This window comes from Gavia stellata, chromosome 4, assembly GCF_030936135.1.
Source record: "Gavia stellata isolate bGavSte3 chromosome 4, bGavSte3.hap2, whole genome shotgun sequence".
Classification (NCBI taxonomy): domain Eukaryota; kingdom Metazoa; phylum Chordata; class Aves; order Gaviiformes; family Gaviidae; genus Gavia; species Gavia stellata.
This window is the reverse complement of record NC_082597.1, coordinates 80301100-80321265: the sequence shown is the minus strand read 5'-3', so window position 1 is coordinate 80321265 and position 20166 is coordinate 80301100. Positions and strand designations below refer to the sequence as shown.

At 46.8% G+C, this 20166-nt stretch overlaps 2 protein-coding genes across 2 annotated transcripts in view; one reads left to right on the top strand and one right to left on the bottom strand.

Moving 5' to 3' along the window:
* BORCS5 (BLOC-1 related complex subunit 5) overlaps positions 1–8783 on the bottom strand; it is a 77264-nt gene extending 68481 nt beyond the window's left edge. Inside the window, exons 1-2 of the mRNA XM_059816518.1 lie at positions 8726–8783; positions 7662–7805 (exon numbers count right to left, since the gene is read on the bottom strand). Coding sequence (XP_059672501.1) covers positions 7662–7805; positions 8726–8783 — 202 coding nt within the window. The remainder of the gene's footprint in view (positions 1–7661; positions 7806–8725) is intronic.
* A 4545-nt stretch (positions 8784–13328) lies between these two features.
* Positions 13329–19261, top strand: MANSC1 (MANSC domain containing 1). The gene is made up of 3 exons (XM_009821921.2): positions 13329–13548; positions 14402–14542; positions 18279–19261. Exons 1-3 carry the CDS (start codon positions 13329–13331, stop codon positions 19259–19261), a joined length of 1344 nt encoding a protein of 447 aa, XP_009820223.2.
* Positions 19262–20166: the final 905 nt, after the last annotated feature.

Sequence of the window (20166 nt, the reverse complement as noted above, 5' to 3'; positions counted from 1 at the left end):
AGCTATAATAAAAATACCATTGCCAAGTTTTCACTTTAAACCATACTGAGACAAAAAGGACACTCCTTATGCTGGACCTATCTTTTCAAGACTCTTTCTGCCGTGTAACTTCAGTTTCCTTCTTACACTACTGCCAGGTAAACTATACTCTTCAGAGCAAAACCCTCGTTTTTTCCTTTGTGAAATACCTGTCTTGATAAATAATGGAGTAACATAAATATGGGTAACGGGCAGCATAGTAAGGAAAGAGCTCAGTGGGTTAGCCACAATCTATTCATTTACTTCTAACTCATGCTTGACGGATCTTTGCTTAATGTGTCCTTAAAAACATTGAGGACAGAAATGTACCTACTGAGCAACCTCTTTCCATGCTTTGCTAGTCTGACAAAAACAGCAGTAATATTTGTAGGACAAGAATCCAGATATATTGGGCTAGGGGATGCACACCAAAACCTTCATATGGCTACAAGCTGCACACCAGGTATGTCTGACATCAGAGGAATGGAGTGCACCACAAGTAACTTGCCATAGGTCTGCAGAGAAGCCACCTCTCTCCTATGTGATATGCCTGGGAATGCGGGTGAGCCTGAACTAAGAGCCTCAGCATCCCTTGCTCACTTTGTTTCTCTCAGTGCTGGAGGGATCAGGAGTTCCTCTGACAGAAGACATCCTGCATATGATGGCAAATGCAATCAGCAGTCTCAGCGCAGGACCCATACCTGAACTGTTCAAATGCCACAGTCTCCAGTTACACATCAGCACATTGCCTGACGCACAGAAACAATCCCTGCTCTCAAGGGAACCTGCATACAACAAACCAAAGATTGTCAGACAAAAAAAAAAAACCCACAAAAAGAACAGTATCATCACATTCTTGTGCGGCAGGCCAAGCAGGGATCAGCAATAGCTTCAACAATTAAATATCCCGCATAAAAATTATTTTTTTTTAGTTTAATTAATATTGCCTCCATAGATAACGCAGAACACCAGATGGGGCTGCTGAATTATCTCTAAATAACCACAAGCCCGTATTCAGTCAACTCACAGTGTGTACCACTTATGCTCAGTACTCAGTACCACTAATGCTTCCAAGGGGTACTACCACCATACTGGCAACCGCTTCCTCCAAATGAGGAGGAAAGGACAAGGAAAACGGCAGCACAAAAGAATTGCTCGTATTTACAGGGGACTGGTTAGCAAAAGTTCATTTCAAGTTACAAGTTAACTGTAATGTACCAGACCCAGCTAGAGGAAGGTCACAGTCCTCCCTGCAGTGCCGGGCGGGCAGCAGCCCTGACAGACCGCAGCGCCGGCCTTCAAACCAAAGGCATCACAAAGGCATTTGCCATCAGCTGAGGAAGAGCCAGAGGGTGTCTGCCCAGCACACAGAACCAAGTCCAGTTTCCATTTCATGAGGCACTTAAGTTACCATCTAGGCATGAATTTTTCTTCCTAGATTTTGAAAAGGACGTTGTCCCTGATACAGTATAATCATCATCAGCAGCAAACAGTCTGTCACCTTGGAAAAACCCCAAAACGTTAAAGCAAGAGGAAACGAAGCACAACTGCAGCACACAGCTATGATGGAAGGCCCCCACATGCAGAACTAGTTTCCAGCTACACGCAGACTCACAGTAAAGAGATATGTTCAGGAACCATTGCTTTGGACAGACAACCCAGGCACAGCCCAGGAACAGTTTAATCACACCGGCAGCAGCTACTTCACAACCTACATCAGAGAGTCCTCTGTACAATATCATCAGTAGACACAGTAACATTAACGGGACTGATCACGGGATTTGGAAATGACAAGAGACACTTGAAAATTAACACCTGACAGAGCTTGCCCAGCAGAAGCAGAAAGGCACAGCCTTTCTGGCACCTTTTGTCAGCCAGTCAGGACGTCTCAAATGCTCACAACACCAGCGGGGTGACCAGAAGAACCATGAAATGAGACTGGTGAGCAAACTAATCACAAGATCTGCGCTGCTCACACAGTGTCTTTGGAGTGAGACAGTAACCTGTTTCTTTTGCTTCTTCATGCTGAAGACCTTTTACCAGTACAGAATTCTAGTCATAAGCAGGAACAAGTTTATTTCCAAAAAAAAGCCTCCACAGACCAAATATAGCTTCTAAGAAAGACAGAGAGAGACTTTTTACCTGGGCCTGTAGTGGCAGGACAAGGGACAAAGGTTTTAAACTGAAAGAGGGTAGGTTTAGATTGGACATAGGAAAGAATTATTTTTTTTTTTTATGGTGAGGGTGGCAAGACACTGGAACAGGTTGCCCAGAGAAGTTGTGGATGCCCCATCATTGGAAGTGTTCAAGGTCAAGATGGACGGCGCTTGGAGCAACCTGGTCTAGTGGAAGATGTCCCTGCCCATGGCAGGGGGGGTTGGACTAGATGATCTTCAAAAGGTCCCCAAACGATTCTATAGTTCTGTGATTCCATTCTAGGCTTCATTTCTTTCAAATTTCTGTTTTAGATACATGCCTGGAAGAAGGATTGCTGCTTGGAAATCTTTCGGTCACCATCATACAGACAAGTCCATTTCTTTAACATACCCTTTTTTATCTTGAGTTTCCAAAACAAATGACCAACCGGGCAATAAATACCGTCAGAAACCACTGATGTAGCCTCGAATATATTTGTGACACAGTTTCTGCTAAATAGCTAAGAAGTAACAAGACTTTTCTGCTAATACAAACTTTGGAACCGTTTGCTTTTCTTTTAACCCACTGGCAACGAAAGTTAAATCATTTTTCCTGCAAGAAGATACAGTCACAAATGGGTATCAATTACATTGACTTCCTTCAAAAAGACTCACAAGATTTACCTTGTCTTACAAAATCTAGAGCATGCCACTTATAAGACAGCTGCCCAAAACAGAGCCCCAGACACACACACTCCACCCTCACCCACGTATTGCTCCCTTTCTCAGAACTGATCAGTCAAGAAAGAAAGAATTTGGGTCTCATCCCATTTTAATTTGACTTTTAATTTAACAGATACACCTGTCAAGTTTTTGTTCCTACTATCAAGCTCCCAACATTTTGTTTGGGAACATTTTGCTGACCTTGGCACAGATTAGGAAATATATTTGTAGTGGATGACGAGTTCTTGAACATCTCCTATATCACTAACACATACTAATAGGTCCTTTATATGCAGCCATCTTTTTTGTTTACTGTAACAGTTCACTGCTACCAGAAAGACAGACCTCAATCCTTCTTGAGGCTCGACAGAGATGCTGATGCCCTCTGGAACAATGCAATGAGCATTCTGTTTTCACAATGCAAACTTAAAGCCTAAACACCGTTTTTCAAAAGGTTTTGGGAAGCTTTGCAACAACGTTTAATTCCTTACCCCACCCATCTTACTTTAATTACCAAGAAAAACTGCATAGAAAAAAAAAATCAGAATATTCACCTTTTGCTTTCCAACCCTGTCTACTGCTTCCTTACTTAACTGTGGTCATAATCATTCCTAATTTAACGCTCTTGTTTTCAGGTTAGCCCACCTGCTGGTAAAGATGCTCTAACCGCACTTTGTCAAACAGATCCTGTCTCTTGCCAGTGGTCCTCAAAAAAGGATCTCCTGGTCATAAAAGCCAAATCCCTGGTCAGAGGTGATACTTTACAGACCTAGTAAGAGCCTTCCTGAGAGAAATCCCACACTAATACCTTCTCAACCTTCCATAATCATGACCACACGGAAAATTGCATTTTTAGGTTTTTTCCAAACACCTTCATAAGATGGGCTGCGTTGTTCATGAGCTATGAAAGTATCACCATTTTGGATTACACAGAGAAGATGACTTTGATTTTATGCACAGCTGACAATGACTTCATGCTATGAACAGACTGCAAGAACCAGGGACACAAAACAGACAGAAGCTTCATTTTCATGCAAATATCGTCAGGAAGCTGCATAAAGAAAAGAAACAGCACATCACGTTTTGTTCTGTGTTGCTTACAAAAAGGTCTCTACAGGGAATGCTTGTGACCAGGGAGAAGTTGGAGACTTCCTCTGTTGCTCCCAGGAGTCTAGATTACACACTTTCCTCTCACTTTAAAAAAAAAATAATTAAAAAAAAACCCTCTTGTTTCATCAAACAGTGACGTTCTCTGCTAGCATTTCTACTAGAAGGATTTTTTGCATTCAGGGGGAAAAAAAAAATATTCATACACGACCTCTCTGTACCCCCAAATATATAGCAGTTTCTGGAGAACAACCATCAGGCGCTTCACTCCCAGGTGCATTCGATAAGAGTAGTTTTCCTCTCCTCTCCATTTGGGTGGGATTGGGATTTGATGTTTAAAAATGGCAATAACAGGCATCCAACTGGAATGCTTTCCTAACCCCACCATATCAGGGACGCTCTCCCCTTTCTATCCACATGAATATAGCACTGGAGAAGATATTCCCTGGCATTAAAAAAAAAAAAAGCCACTCCAGTCCTTGACTCACCATAGTAGGTGCTACCCAACCACTTCAACACAGTAGCACCTACCCCACCAAACGGCTATGTCCGGCAGGTTCAAACACTGGAATGAGCAGATGCTTAAATGCTGACCTCTCAAACACTGCTTATTATGCATGCTCAGTAACCACGACACAACTTCGAAGAAGGCAAACACTACTCAGGACCCTACACAGTCATAGCTGTAACTCTGAGGTGCAAGTTTTGCTGTAGAAAAAGCTACCTACTAGGGAAAGCCTAGTATAAAAGATGTAACAGACATAACACCGGCATTTTCTTCCAAGTGAGACTGCACAATGCTAAAGACCTCCAGCTTCATTGGTCCCAAACTCAACTCAATATGGCTAGAAGAGACTAGTGCTTCGGCTCTTAAGTGCTTTGCCTCTCGAGAACATGCAGTCTCTTCATGACCATGTGCTTCCCCAGTCCATTAATTTAACTGTTAGGCTCCTTTTGAGACTTAAAAGCAAAATAAAAACACTTGGCTTTGCTTAGCCAAGGAGAAACTGAAAAGAATAATGAAGCCCACAAGGGCTACAAGTTTACCCCTTCAGTTCTGCAAGCTGATAGATCACAAGACACACATTTTTAAGATTAAGTCCTTAAAGATCTATAGTACCCTTCTTCATCCATTCCAGGAACATGAACTTGCATGTGAAGAATACAGATAAGAGACCGGTCCAAAACAGAACAGCTTCTCGAGTGGGCCTGTGACAGATCTGGCGTCTCTCAAGACCCAACTGACTCAACAGTCAACACTTCATTCTGTAGTGAACACAAGTATCACAGCCTTGTTGTTCAAGTATTAACAACTATTTGAGGCTGAAGGAGCTGTTCACAAAAGTGAACGTGATCAAGCATGCAATACTCTCGAACAGTCACCAGATGTCACCACATCTCAAGAGACTCATAGGGAAACTCTTAGCAGGCCAAGTGATAGAACTAGAAAAGAAGGTTTCTACCATACATACACAGCTTCAGGTCCAAAGACCAGAAAAAGCAACCGAGTGACCAAGACGACTTCCCGTCAAACAACTTAACGCATGCATGTTTAGGAGTTAAAGGACCTGGACTGGCCATCCAAGGCAGTGCCTTCCAACCTTTCTATCTCAGCCACATAGCTGCTGCTATCTCTTCTTTCTCACTTCCCACCTCAAGCCCTGTATCCTTGCTCCTCAACCACCCATACAGGAACACTACCTCTAGAAGCGATCACCAGTCACGCTTCCCAGGACTTCCACAGCTCTTATGCAACCAGGTTTGCTCACCATAGTTCGAGGCTGGGTGGAAATGAAACTCTTTGTCATTGCGCTCTTATACATGCACAACCACCTCGGTGCCAGACGTTAATGCATCTTTTAATCTGAGAGACCAGATTTAGAACTTCCTTATTTCTTTTGTGGATTTGGATTCTAGCATTTACATTCCGAACTGCCACTGGCAAGATCCTGGTTCTGCCTTGCGGACAAGGCAGGACTCAGGCAAAGCATGCTCTGTCCACAGGTAATGACGCAGCCTGCTGCTGACGTGAACACTGCGCCAACATCAGCATCTTACAGTCCATTCTAAAATGGCAGTGAAAGCATCAGGAACAAATCAAATACAGATTTCGACAACATCACCCTCCGTAAAGTTTCAGAAAAAAAATATATAGTATAATCAATACACACACACAGTCTCCCCAGTCAAGAGGGACTGCAGTACCAGCCCAAAAAATAACCATGTTTGCTTTTCTCCAGTTTAGCGGCCTCCCTATCTTTCTGCCCCTTCTGCTGGAAACAGTAGTCAGTGCTGTGCACATCTAGACCCCTATCCAGCAGTACCCAACAAAATGCCAAATATCTGGCCCATTGGGCTTCCATAGTGTCCACAAGTTCAGTCATGTTCCAGGGTCCTCATGCAGTAGACACACACACACAAAAAAGTAGTAAAGATTTCCTGTCCATAAAGTGATGCTGTAATGTTAGGTCACCTCTAGTAACGCTTGCAGGGCAACGTGGCTGCCGTATCTTCCCAGCAGCCATGCATGAATCAGTGACACTCAGACCAGTCGTGCCTAAACCCTCAGCTGTACAAGACCACACATTTCTTCCAGCAGCAGGGAGGGCTAAACATCCCAGCTCCTTCCTCTCGTCATAGCAGGCCTACAAGACATGAGCAAGCGCTGCAGCCTGTATACATGCACAGTAGGCCTTTAATTTAAAAAAAAAACAAAAAAACCCAACCATTAGCTTGCTGAGTGTTCACTACGCAGCACATTCACACAAGTTCGCTGAGCCACTCCGTTCCAGGGAGAGGAGCCCAGGAGCAGGCTGCTTTTACCAAATCAATTCACACAGGCTGCTCCAGACATCTTCCTTCCTAAGGGACTTTCAGATACTAAGGACGCTGCGCAGCCTCCAGCAAAAGAGGTAGCTAGAAGCCAGGCCACAAACAGTTTTTGGTTAACTGTAGGCTTGACAACTCTGATTTAAATCTTCACTTCCCCTTGAACAGAATAGGAGGAACAAAGAATGGGTGCAGGGGAAGAAAGGAAAAAACAACTGTGAGCAAAAGAAACAAAGACAGACAGACACAGGGGGAATTTAAGAAGACCACTGATATAAACAGATGTTGTCAACACAGGGCTTAAGGACCCACACAAGCTTCAGCCCACCCCCCTCCACCCCACCCCCCTCCACCCCACCCCAAAAAACAAGAACAAAATCTGCTCTAGGTTGGAAACCCCCAAAAGATATCTTGATTTCAAGCAACTGAATCCATACACAGGTAGCTATGACTCCGAGAGAGTAACACACAGATGGTTTTAAGAGCCTCGAGAAAAACTGGAGACTGCGGTCCATTATATGTTAGAATATAACACGGCATCTCTCATCAACCAGTGGCACAGGGCAAGCTGGCATGCTTGGAGCTGCACTGTCTCCACAGTAGACGGCCTCTGCAGTGGACTGCAGAGAACATTACTCACATGCCTCTAAACCAGCTCACCTGCCATTTAGAAGGCTGGGAATAATTATGAAAGAACAAATGAAAGCAAGATTTAAAACAAGGGGGTAGTGAAAAATATCAACAGAAATACGAAATTCAGTAGGAACCTCAGGATATACAAAGCACACACTCCCATTAGGTACAAAAAAAAGAAAGGCCTTTGAAAACAGAGGAAAAACAATTGCTTACCTTTCAAAAGGGGCTGGAAAGTTGGAATTTCCTGCAGTTTTATGACATCTGGATCATTGCTGACATTCCGGGAGGATTGCGTTCCTGGGGCTACCACCACAATGTCATCCATTTTTGCTCGTTGCTTGGCTGGCGATGGAGATGCTGGAAGGATACGGGGGAAAGGGAATGACCAAATCAGTAAGCAGATTCCATCAGAATTTAACCCTAAGCAAATGTTACCATGTTTAACATAGCAGAGATACATTTTCTACAGCACGAACATATCTCTGAGATCACTGAAGGGAGGTACTCTCCCTTCACACCCTCTCTCTGTGAATCCATTACGTTCAGCAATTTTTTTTCAAAATCAGGTAACAGCTGATGAAAGACATTTTGCCTTCTCACTCCAGGGATAATCCGACGTGCTTTTGTTTTAACGATGAAGGTAAAACCACCAAACACTGTGTATTTGTCAGCATCCCACCGCAGTAAGGCTCTTTTACGCTATCAGATATCTTACACAGAAAAGGGTGGGTTCAACAGCTTAGTTTCCAGTAGATTTGGGACGCTTGTTTCAGCATTGTACACTCCTTGCTATCGCTCGCAGGGAGACATTCAGACCGAACACCTGCACCGCTGACACCCCCCTCCTTACTCTCCCTCCCTCCCGCGCCCCGCCAGCGGCAGACGGGCCCTCGCCCGGGCCCTGGGGTGCACCCACCTCGCCGGCCCTGCCTCCCCCCACCCGGGTGGTGCCCCCTCGCCGCCCGCAGCGGGCCCGCCGCCGTCCCCGCCCGCCCCAGAGGAAGGGCCGGGCGGCCGCCAGCCGCTGCCTCACGAAGAAAAAGCCGTTCCCTTCTCCACAGCAACCGCCTCCGCCCCTCGCCTCCTCCGCTGCGCCAGGCCCCTGCAGCGGGCCGCTGCGCCGCCACAGAACCACGTCCCCCTCCCGCAGGCACACACCCCCCCCCCGCCGCGCCGGAGGGACGGGGAACCCGCTGCGGGGGCCCTCGCCCTCCCGGCCGCCTCCCGCCAACGGGCGGTTCCCTCCCCTCCCGCCCCGCAGCGCGGCGAGCACCGACCTGAGGCGCTGGGCTCGCCCAGGCGGCCCTCGGCCTCCGCGCTCTGCTCCGCTCCCATGGCGGCGGCGGCGGCGGCGCCGGTCACCTCCTCACGCTGCTGCAGCGCGGGGGGCAGCGCCGCGGCCGCCACCGCCGCCCACCGACGGGGCTTCCGGCTGCACCGGCCGGCGTCTGCGCCCGGGTCACGGGCAAGCCCCGCCCGGCGCGGCGGGCGGGGCTCCGCGTAAACGCCGAGGCCGCAGCGGCCGGGAAGGGAGCGGAGCAGAGGGGAGGGGAGGGGAGGGGAGGGGAGGGGAGGGGAGGGGAGGGGAGGGTGGCTGTGAGGCGGAGGTCGTGAGGCGGAGGCCGGCTGTGAGGCGGAGGCCGCTCCCTGCTGCCTCCGGCCCGCGGGGCCTCAGCCCTCCTGGAAGCTGCCCCGCCATAGTCGGCAGCGAGCCTCAGGTTGGGGGCTGGCAAAACAGCGCTAATCTATTATTTTAATTACGGATATTAATTTTTCTGTCCTAAGGCAAACCCGCCAAACCCCAGAGCGCTGGGTCTGTGTCGCGGACTGCCCCATAAAGCCACTCCCGGCAGGGCCACGCTGTTCTGCCGCTGTTCTGACTTGGTGGGCTCGAAGGCATCGCACCCCCAAAAGCGCAGCCCCTTGTCCGCCGCAGGGCAGCGAGTCCTTCGCTGCTACCTTTATCCTTGGGCCAGGAGCGAGGTAAAAGCAGCCCGGACCAAAAGTTCACAGGCAACTTGGGTTAAGCAAAAAAAAAAAACCAAGTGAAAAGGAGAAGGAAACGCACTTTGAGACTTCAGATTTAGTATTTTCCTATTTGACAGTCAAATCAGCAAAGAAGCCACGCAGTTGTCTCTGACAGAAGAATTGCCTATACATCCGGAACAGCGCCGGTGCGTGCCAGCTTCTGAACGAGCCTCGGCTCACGCGCGACGCCCAGCCTCATTGAAAGCTCTGCGCCGAACGCAGCGTCGTTTCTCTTGGCTGCCTTTGCTAATTGCCACCAAGATTCAATTAACGCAAAAATAATGCTCCTATCTCGTGGGAACCGTGCCTCACAACCGTTACTGAGACCAAGGCTATGGGAAGGCAATCCCAACCCGACACCACATTTTGCCAGCTGTAGGCTGTGCCGTGTGCTTTTGTAACCTGATAATAATAGACCTTTCTTTCAACTACCTGAACAACTGCTTGATTCCTGCCAGAATAACAAACAAATAGTATGAAAGCAATGTAATTGTTTGGGGGGAAGAACAAACTGTTGTTGACGCAATTCGGTTTACAAACTTGAGTTCCTAATCTGCAATATGCATACAAATGATTAAAGTCACACCTGTGAGTAGTCTCAGTGGTTTTTAGGAAGGACTGGCAGTGTTTAAAGATAAATACAGTGTTTAAAGATAAAACGCATCATGTCTGTAGGACTGCAGCCTAACCAGTGCTTGCCATAATGTCATTTAACATTATCCATCAGTCTTGGACAAATTTTAAAATTAGCTTTATTGGATCAGCACATTTAACTTCAACCTGCGTCCTTTCCACTTCTGTGTCATGGGCCTCTCACTCCTCTCTGAAGCGTTCTCATTTATTTTTGTGAAAGTGTGAATTTGCGGTATATCACCACCTGGAAGAGTTTCGATGTACCTATCAACCAAGATATGAGTCTACCATGTGAAATTTGATCATTGAAAATATTATTAAATGAAGGTCTATTTCAATGTGTTAGTTGTGTAAGTGAATTCTTTATTTTGCCTCTAATGTGGACGTAACACAAGTCCTCTGTAGCGTCCTGCAGCTACTAAATTAATGTACCTGAAGCAGTGTACGGTTGTACATATCTACATTAGAATATATAAATGTGATGTTTGTATTGACCCAAGCAACTTAAGGGCCTTGGCAAATATTTTATAGACTTTCTTATCAGTTTTGCTTTTCCTTTATGACTTACTCTGTACATTCAATGCTTGACATAAGTGGATTATTTGAAACTGTCTGGTGTATTAAATATGTAGCTGCAGGTTCCTCAGAAGGGCCTGGCTAGGGCTTAAGGCAGAAGCTGTGCACGGGGGTAGCACGGCACAGGAACAGCCCTGACCCACTCGGCCCTGCGTCGTGACCCGTTGGTGTGCAGTCCCGATTAGACGGGGGTAGTCCCCTTGGCCTTATTGCTGCCACCCAGCCTTACAAAACGCGACCGCCACACTCGTGGACTCTCTTGAGACTGGCTTACAATGACTAGTTTGAGGGCGAGGGGGTTAACTGTACATGTAGCATATTTGAGTGTGAATACCCACAAATGTACAAATACCTATATTTGAAGTTCCTCTTATCTGCGTCCAGGTGTTTCACCCTGTGGGCCACCAGCCCCCAAGCAGAGCAGTGCTCTACAGAGGCAGGAAAACACCTTTAGCGATGTAGCACCGTGACACAGGGCTGATGCGGTCCCACCACCCTCCCCTCTCTCGGCATCCCTTCCTTCCCATCTCAGTGGGGAAGGGAGGACAGCAGCCCCTGGGCAAGGCTGGCCCTCGCCTAGCCAGCAGCAGCGGTTTCTGCGTGGCTTTTGATGGACCTCAGCTTCCCTGCACCTCAGCAGCCTGGCTGAGTTGCTTCTGCTCTCTTCAGGGAGGTTGGGTGCCCTCCCTAGAAAAAGATAGGAAGGGGGGAAAGAAGCCACGGTGGCTGGACCAGGGCAGTTGTGTCATCCTGTAGTATCCCTTCCACCCTGCTCATATCACATATCACATCAGCCCTTCTCGTATTCCCATAATCATCTACTCCTGCGTCATCACAGTAGTCTCTGTGCAGGTCTCCACATTCACTATCGTTCCAGCACCCCGACACCCCCGACCCTTAACGCTATTCCAACAGTCCCAGTGAAGAACCATTTTCTTCACCCTCCAGTTACCACCACCCCAGCCAGAGCTTCAGCCTTTTTTTTGAGCTTCTTTAAGCTCGGCTTCTTCCACCAACACTATGTAAGCAAAGGCAGGTGGCAGCTGGGACTCTGCCTAATGCATAGCACAGGTGTGATACGGTTAATAGGTGACACCTTAAACGTTTGCATTCTCTTACAGCTTTTTCTTTTAACGGTGAAGATAATTTTACCAGTTTACTAAAAGAGGCTAGAAATAAACATTTTCTTAAACAAGCGTAGCTGAAAATTTCCGAAAAAAGCACCAAGCGTGCAAGAATCACAACGAAACATTAGGAATTGCCCCAAAACGGCCATTTGATGTGAAATGAGATGACGGGCTCAGTTTCTTAAAACACTTACGCCCAAATAAAAGCCAACACCCAGCTGGATTAACAAAGGAGACGGGGACTGACTGGGTGTGAAGAACAAGTCAGCCGCCCGTCCCGTGGCGTGGGTCCATGGTGTTAGGCACAGCGCGGGGCCGGCAGCAGGGCAGGGTGGAGCAGGATGTGCCCCCGCTGCTGCTGGCACCGTGCCCCTTCCAGGGAAGGATCTCAGAGAAGCAAGAAATCGCACCTCAATTTAGGTTTGTTTCTTTAAAGTAGACAGCGGATGTCTGCCAGAGGTGCAACCAGGCTCTCTGTTTTTGTTATTCTACCCTAACCATTACAATGTGTAAAATAACCTGCCCTTTGGTATCTCGTCAGGTAACGGAGCACCCCTAAAAAGAAAATGTCTTTTATTTACAGACAACTGAATTATTCTAAGTACTTACAGTATTCTCATCCTTCTCTCTAAGGATGAGAGACCTAAAAAAGAAGGAGTGTATCTTACAATCTCGTTACTCCTTGCACTCCTTACTCGCTGGGCCACTTGTACTCCTCCACACTGCCCCAAAAACAAGGAAAAAAAAGAAATTAAACAGAGGAAATGAAAAATTTCCAAGTCAAACCATTACTTAAGCAAGCAATCGCCCTAAGGCTGTTGAGGGGAGAGTGGCTAAGCCGCCAGCAGCCGGGCTCGTCCGCACACCTCCCACTCTGCAAACACCCCGTGCCCGGCTGTGCTTTGGGCAGGGCCGCCTGGGCGGCCCCCAGCCTCCTGCGCGGACATCCCAATAGGCACATATCCTTTTAAACCGGGAGACGCGGATTAATCGCTTTCACCGCGGCTTCGACCTCAGCCCACCGCCTCCGCAGAGGTTCGCCGGGCGGCTTCTCCTCAGCGCCTGACGCTCGGGAGGAGCGCGCGGGACCGGCGAGGAGTTGCGCTGTGGGGACGGCCCCGCCGGGGAGCCGGGCGGGAAGGGGGGAGCCGGGCGGGAGCCAGGCGGGAAGAGGGGAGCCAGGCAGGAGCCAGGCGGGAAGGGGGGACCCAGGCGGGAGCCGGGAGCCAGGCGGGAAGAGGGGAGCCAGGCAGGCCCGCCTCCCCCCCGGCCCCTCCTCCCGGACGTGCCCCCGCCCTCCCTTCCCGCCCCGGAGCCCGCGCGGGGCGGTCCGGCGCTGCCCTCAGAAGCGCGTCCCCGCCCCGGGAGGAGAGGCGGTTTCTCGGCGGCGGCTTCCCCAGCTTCCAGCTCGCCGCGAGCTCCGGCTGCCGGCCGGGGGGGGCCGGTAGGTCCGTGGTAAGGGGCGCCCCGAGGCCGGCGTCGTCCCCTGCCCCGCGAAGAGCCCGCCTGAGGGGCCATGTCTCCCGCCGGCAGCCGCTGGCCCGTTTGCCTGCTGCTGATCGCCTGCCTGGTGCCCGGCCCTTCCCTGAGCCAAGAGTGCTCCGCCGAGAAAATGGCAAATGCCATCGTGGATATAAACTTATCTCTGCCCAAAGGCATCAGGGGCGCCGAGCCAGCGTACGCCCCAACCCCAGAGGCTTGTGTCCGCGCTTGCTGCTCGGGGGAAGAGCTGTCAGGTAACCGGCTCCTCCTCGGTCTTCTCCGCTACCGCCTGCCAACGCTTGGGAAATGCCTTCTGAAGTTGCCTGGGAGAAGGGTACTCTCTATATTCAGTGCGGAAGCATTAATTTATCCTTTCATCCGCGCTGCAAACAGCTTGTGGCTGCTATCCCGTTTTGCCAAGTGTGACGTTAGATCTTAACTCAAGACCCCGGAGCGTTCAGGAAAATAGTCGCAGCGAAGAAACAGCGGTAATTTTAAATGTTAAAAACTCTCAGACCCCCAAACTCCAAGATGGTGAGCTGTATTTAGCAGACGCGCTACAAAGTAACTGATATTTTGCGCGATGTTTAATTTTACCCAAAAATGAGAGTGCTTACCCTTCTCTGGTTTGCATCAAGCTCTTGGAGCAGTGGGACATACAGCAGCAAGTAGAAATGAGAGTGGTAAAAGCAACCCCCCCCCCAAGCAGCAACAAGCCAAGAGATGCCTGGGATGTGATGGGAAAAGCGTGAAAATAATTTCCTTCCCCACAAGTATGTCAAGGAGGTTTTCAGATTTATCGGGATTTGTAAGCGAGAAATTACTCTATAAAGTGGTGCCGGTGCGGTGCAGGTGAGGGGGGGATGAGGGATTAAACTCATGATTTCCCCAAGTTCATCTGTACAGGAAGAGGAAGGTGTGACCTTTCGTATATTGGCCCTGGGCCATTCTTTTGCAGTCCTGGGTTGTTTTTCCTGTAGGAATGTTATATGTCAGTACTTTTCCTCTTACTCACAGGAGGAAAAACTGATTTAACAGACCAGAGCTTATTATCGAGATGGTATGAAAGTTCTTTTTGCTGAAATATGCATATATCATGTTTTGCAGGAGGCAAGAAGTGTAATTTGATGATTTTTGATGCTCAGAGGACAAGCGCACATCCCAACTGCTACCTGTTTTACTGCCCTAGCACAGAGGCTTGTCCAATGAAACCTGCGACAGGATTTGTGAGCTACAAGATAACTAGAGGTAAATAATAGTAAAAGCCGCCGATCCCCACGCTAGATGACTTTTGCACCTGTGACTTTTCAGTAGCGACCAGAAAATGTTTGGGGATTGCATTTTTAGTGAAATCTTCTAAGCCAAGCACTGTAATTTGAAAACGCTGCTCTTTGGCTTTGCGGGAGGTGGATGGGCAAGTGTGTGGTGAGCTCCTGCCTGGGCCCAGCTTCCCGGTTGGAATAAGATCCCGACCCTTATGAAATTCCTTCACATTCCTTCACATGCGGTTCAGAACTCAGAATTCAGAAGCTGCTTCCACCTTGATATATTCGAGAAGGAAAATTTCCTGTACGTAATGCTGAAGGGTATCGCTGAAAGCAATGGAAATAACAATGCCGTTGCAGCCCTCTGCGTTTTCAAGGGATCCATGCTACACTGATGAATACCACATACACACAAGCAGAAATACCGAGCAAATGTTGGGCAAGCCTCGGAGCACCGCTGTGACGTTACCGAGTAATTGGCAATAGTAATCATTATTTTCTGCTTTCAGTTAGGGAACCTGAAGCGCAGGTGCGAACGGACTAAGCTCTAAGCTTTATGGCATGTGGGCTGCACACAGCGAAATTTCTTGCTATCTGTCATGTGCTGTGGGATTTTTAATAGCAAGTCTTGTTGACTGACGTTGACTTGCACCAAACCTGCTTGAACGGCTCAGATAAGAAACTGATAATTAAGACTGTCCTGCCAAGAGTTCACAAGGTGGTTTCAGTGTGGCTGCTTGAGAGAGCGGAAATTTTTTATTTCCAGAGACTGAACTTCTGCTGAAACAGAGAACTTTTCCAAGAGGAACTGTGCAGGGAAGGACAGCAGGATATGTAGAAAGATTATTCACATAATGTTACAAAATATTTTTGTGCAAGCACAATCACACAGGAATTGGGCAAAAGCAATGTGCAAGGAATGAATTGCATGCCTGTAAAATTCTCGTTAGAATGATTCTTTTCTCCGGCTCTTTCTCCCTTAGAAGAATATGGGTGTTTCAAACAAAGAAACAACAAATGTAATCGTGCTTGTGCTTTCCTCCTGCATGTAGTGCAATGCTCAGTTAAAAACATGATTGCACATAGCATCTATTTTTCATTTTGCATTTTTTAGCTTCTGTGAACATTGAATTATGGAAAGATTATGCTAGCTTATTTACCTTATGTTCCTAACAAGCTTTCAAAGGTAGCACCTGCGTAGTGTTGGTACTGATAAACATTTCAAGCTCTGTTTTTTCACATGAGGATCTTCATGTGGTTACACTGAAAACCAAATGAAAAGGGGGATAGATACCCTGTTGGTAATAAAGCAACTTAAAATACTGATGCTATGTTAGTAATAAGATTTTGTTTTTCTTTTTTTAACTATTCTTGTGGCTTGGTAACTAATGGAAACAACATACGGCTCGGGAAGTAAAACAGTTCCTGGTCCCAGTTGCAAACAACTATTGCTGAAAAGAAGTAACATTTCTGATTTCTGCTCTTCATGTACTACTTTGGCGTTTGCCTTTTCCACCCCACTGAGATACCGGTGGGTTCTAGCAAAGTATGCTCAGGAGGTGCTTAGTTTGTTTTTAAGAGCGACAACCCTGAAGTTTGGTTTCTAATGCAGCTTATTGGATTTGAGATATCAGCAGGACCACTTTGGTTTTTTTAATCTCTTTTTAGAGGTTGATTTATGTAGTGCCTTGCTCTTTCCTATCAGCAAGCATATCTTTTCTAGTACCCCAGCTATATCTTGCACGTGACAGTCTGGGGCAGTTGCATTTGGGAGCTTGTAGTCTCAAATGGAGACAAAGAATACTGTAAAATCAATGTTTGATGCTGAAAATGTGGAGTAGCATTAGTTAGTGCAGGCAGTTAACTAATCCGAGCGCTGCAGAGTAGCAGTGATACTTAACTCCCGTATGGGACTCGTCACATAGCCTCCCTGTGCTCCCTCCACCCGTCCTTTCAACGCTGCGTGCATGCTCCGTGCTTTTCTAGCTGTTGCCCAGGCGAGCGAACTGAAGAAGACATAGCATGCTGCAAGTGCTTTGTAGCTGTCACGCTACATCCGCTGTTCGTTTAAACGCACGGTGGGGAGCGTCCGCGGGACTGCATCGGGAACAGGGGAAAAGTGAGCTGGGGACCGACTCTGTGGTCGAAATGTGTCCAGAGCTGCAGAAGCAGCTGAGAGTTTGGGTGTCTTTGACCACAGACTTTCTCATTCTGTAAGAACTGAACGTTTCATTATTTAAAGCCACTTTCTAAAAACAGAGTATGGCTTTTCTCTAAGTCAGACCTTGTGGTTGGAGTCCATTATCTCTATCTAGGATCTTACTTTGCTAACAAGCTGATGCCTGACTGGAAGGTTAGGATAAAAATTGGTGTCTATGATTCAAGGGAAGTATTTGCTGTGCTCTTGTTTAAAGCACTGCCAGTTTTTTTGGTTTGTTGGTTTTGGGTTTGTTTGGGGGTTTTTTTGCGTTTCATTTTTTTGTGGAGTCTTAAGGCTTGGAAATATATATTAAAACAGCAGCCAAGTAGGCTTCTTTGCACGTATAATAAAATTGAAATAAATCCACCCCTCTAGATAAGAGTTCCTACTTGAGAAAAAAGTGACGGTGAAAATGTCATGGACATCTTGTTATTTATTTCAATTCCAGTGCAGTTAACAAACCTCTGTGTTTCTATAAAAAAAGAGATGAGTGAGAGTCAGAACTACTTGAGAGGACGTTCCCTTTTAAATGTTCTGTGCAGCAACTGAATGATAACGATTGTGTGTGTGTATATATATGCATATATTATATATATGCATGTATACATTTATAAAATCTGAATGATAACAGCCAGTCTTCCCAAGAGCTCATGCTCACACAAAGTCTGCCTTTAATACCTGTGTAGAATCAAGTAGCTGCTTGGATTATCATTCCTATGGAAGTTCTGCCACATAATGCTGTTGTCCCACTTCCATATTCTAGTAAATGACATTCACCCACCTGGTTTGCAAGGAATACATTTTGACTGCTGGAGAAATTATAAAGTGTAGTCTGCTTCTTGTAAAGGCCTTCACTGCAAATGCCTTGGAGACTCTTGGAGCAGTGTCTTTCTTCTAGCATCACAGTAGGAGTTCAGGTCTTCCCTACAGATCAGTAGGTGTATAAAATGGCCTATTAAATGGGGATAGTACTGCCACCTTGTATCACAAGACAGTTTTTTATGTGAACTGAATTATGTCGAGCGATCGCAGGGTGCTTTGATATTACAAGAAAGGGGAGTATATAATCATCTTGGCTAGGTGGAAATGTGTACAACTGGCAAATACAAGTGAGGTTGGTAATATGTACTTCTTAACTGACAGATGCTGAGAATGGTTTGAAGGCAATGGGCCTACTCACTCTGCTTTTCACCTCTAAATAAACGTGTACATGCGTGCAATATGAGTATAAAACAATCGGATTGGGATGATCGCTCTGCACAGGTGAATTCTGTAAGAAGCTGCAGTCAGGGTCTGGTGTGCCCAGGCTTGAGGCTGACAGGTCTTATGACACAGAATTTAAAAGTCACTCTGCATATTTTAAAGAAAGGAAGATCGTGATGCCTCAGTTTCATTAGTCATTACTTTCTGGAGCCCCCTTACATCTCTCTCACTAAGAAATACAAATTGTTACAGTAAGCCTGTGGTAGTCAAAAATAGATTTAATAATTAAATACTGGTATTTCCTTTCTGTTTCCAGACACCCATGACCTGGAGGAGACATCCTTCAAAAGTGAGGAGTTTTCTTCAAATGGAAATTCTTTGTCTTCAGATGCTGGAGCCTTTATTTCTCGCAGTCAGACTAGCCGACAGAATCGTACCGTTGCTTTGCAACAATCTGTCTTTCATCAGGCATCTGAACCTCAGAATCACGTGGCCAAGCATTTAGACAACACCGAATTTCATGCAGTTTTTCCTGAATTTCAAAGGGCAAAACATCTTGAGAGCTTAGACCCCATCCCGACGCAGAAAGTAATTAACCGGCTGTTAAACACGTCTTCTGCTCCTCGAATTGGAAAGCCCTCTACTTTGTTCCCCACCACTCAGTCTAGTGTTCCTGAACGCAGCAGTACTACTCTTACTCCCCTGCCTACAAGTACCACCCAACTGGAATCTCGTACAACCTCTCTGCATCCTAGTGGTGCTAAACCTACTGCTGTCACCACCACCACCGCTACCTTTCCGCCTACTGCGACCGCTAGAGCTAAACCTGGTACCCCTGCCGCCAGCATCGCTGTCACTCATGTTCCTCTTTCCAGTCCCACAACTTCTGCTTCTACTTCTACAACCAAGCAGGTGACCACGAATTCCAGATCTGCTACTGCTCCATCAGGGCTAAGAACTCCAGCCATCCCTCCCGAGCCAACAGTTGTCTCTTCCAACGATACCAGCCATGTTACCCTCCTCCCTTTTTCAGGCTTCACTCTGTCTACGGCTTCCCGAAACAACCCTCAGGGTTATGACCCATCTGATTCAGAAAGCTACCTGCCAGAGAGCGTTCTGAGAGGGAAAGGTATCATTCAGCTGGGAGAAAAAAGCAGCCTTGTAGCAGCTTTGCTTTTTGGGGTGATATTCTTTTTACTAGTTATTACACTGACGGGGAAGAGAATACACGAATCTCTTCAGAAGAGACATTATACCAGGTTGGATTACTTGATCAATGGAATGTACGCTGATGTGTGATGGGTTGAAGGGGATAAGATTGTGAGGAGCATCTCTTGTCTTCGAGAGGACAACTCTGAAATGGAATTGTAGATATTGAAATCTCAGAAGAGGATGGATTCCTTTTTTGGCCACTAACAGGAAAGCGGCAGATGGCTTTGGTGAAGAGAACTGCTTTTTTTTACACTGAACTGTAGTGTCTATCATTTTTGATTTATTACTAAATCTGGAAAATAAACACTACAATCCAAGTTAAGCTAAGAAGCATTTGAAGAGCTTAATCTGTACTGTGACAAGATTAGTGGCATAGAAGTACACCTAATAAATTGAGTACCTGTGCAGCGCATGAGTGTTTTCAATGCTATTTGCACCCAAATACCCTAGTGTTAAACAGGTGTCTGGCAAGCTTATTTACTCTATCTGTAGCCTTAAAGTAGTACTTAGTAGTAGAGCTTTGCATCCAAATGGTTTTAGGTACAAACAGTAAAAATTGTAGTACGCATAACATAGTTGGCTTAATTTCCCTTAGCTACATATAGTTTATGGGTATATATGTATCTTCAGTGGTTTTTTCTGCATACGTTGCAAGCTATCCTTAAAACCACTAGCTGCAAATTTGAGTTTGCCTTTTCCAAAGAGCTCGCCACCCTGTAGCACATTGGGTTTCTGTGGTATGTTTCAGAGAGAGTTTTTATCATACCAAAGTAAAGCAAGCTGCAGTCAAGGTCTTTCCTGACAAATGTCATGACCAAGTGTCTTGGCATATGCATGAGAGAGAATCTGTTGTAGTACACCTAAATCCCTAACAGTTGAGACTCAACACCTCATCGCAGAGCAGGCAGAAACCTGTGAGGGGGCTTAGCAAAGACAACAGCTGTATTATTGGCAGAAGACACAGAAAAGGTGTGGTCTCCATTTGCTGAACA

Coding starts and splice junctions, on each gene's coding strand:
- MANSC1 (XM_009821921.2), top strand. CDS start 13,329: ATGTCTCCCGCCGGCAGCCGCTGGCCCGTTTGCCTGCTGCTGATCGCC. Junction 13,549..14,401: donor CTCGGGGGAAGAGCTGTCAG/GTAACCGGCTCC, acceptor CATGTTTTGCAG/GAGGCAAGAAGTGTAATTTG. Junction 14,543..18,278: donor GAGCTACAAGATAACTAGAG/GTAAATAATAGT, acceptor TTCTGTTTCCAG/ACACCCATGACCTGGAGGAG.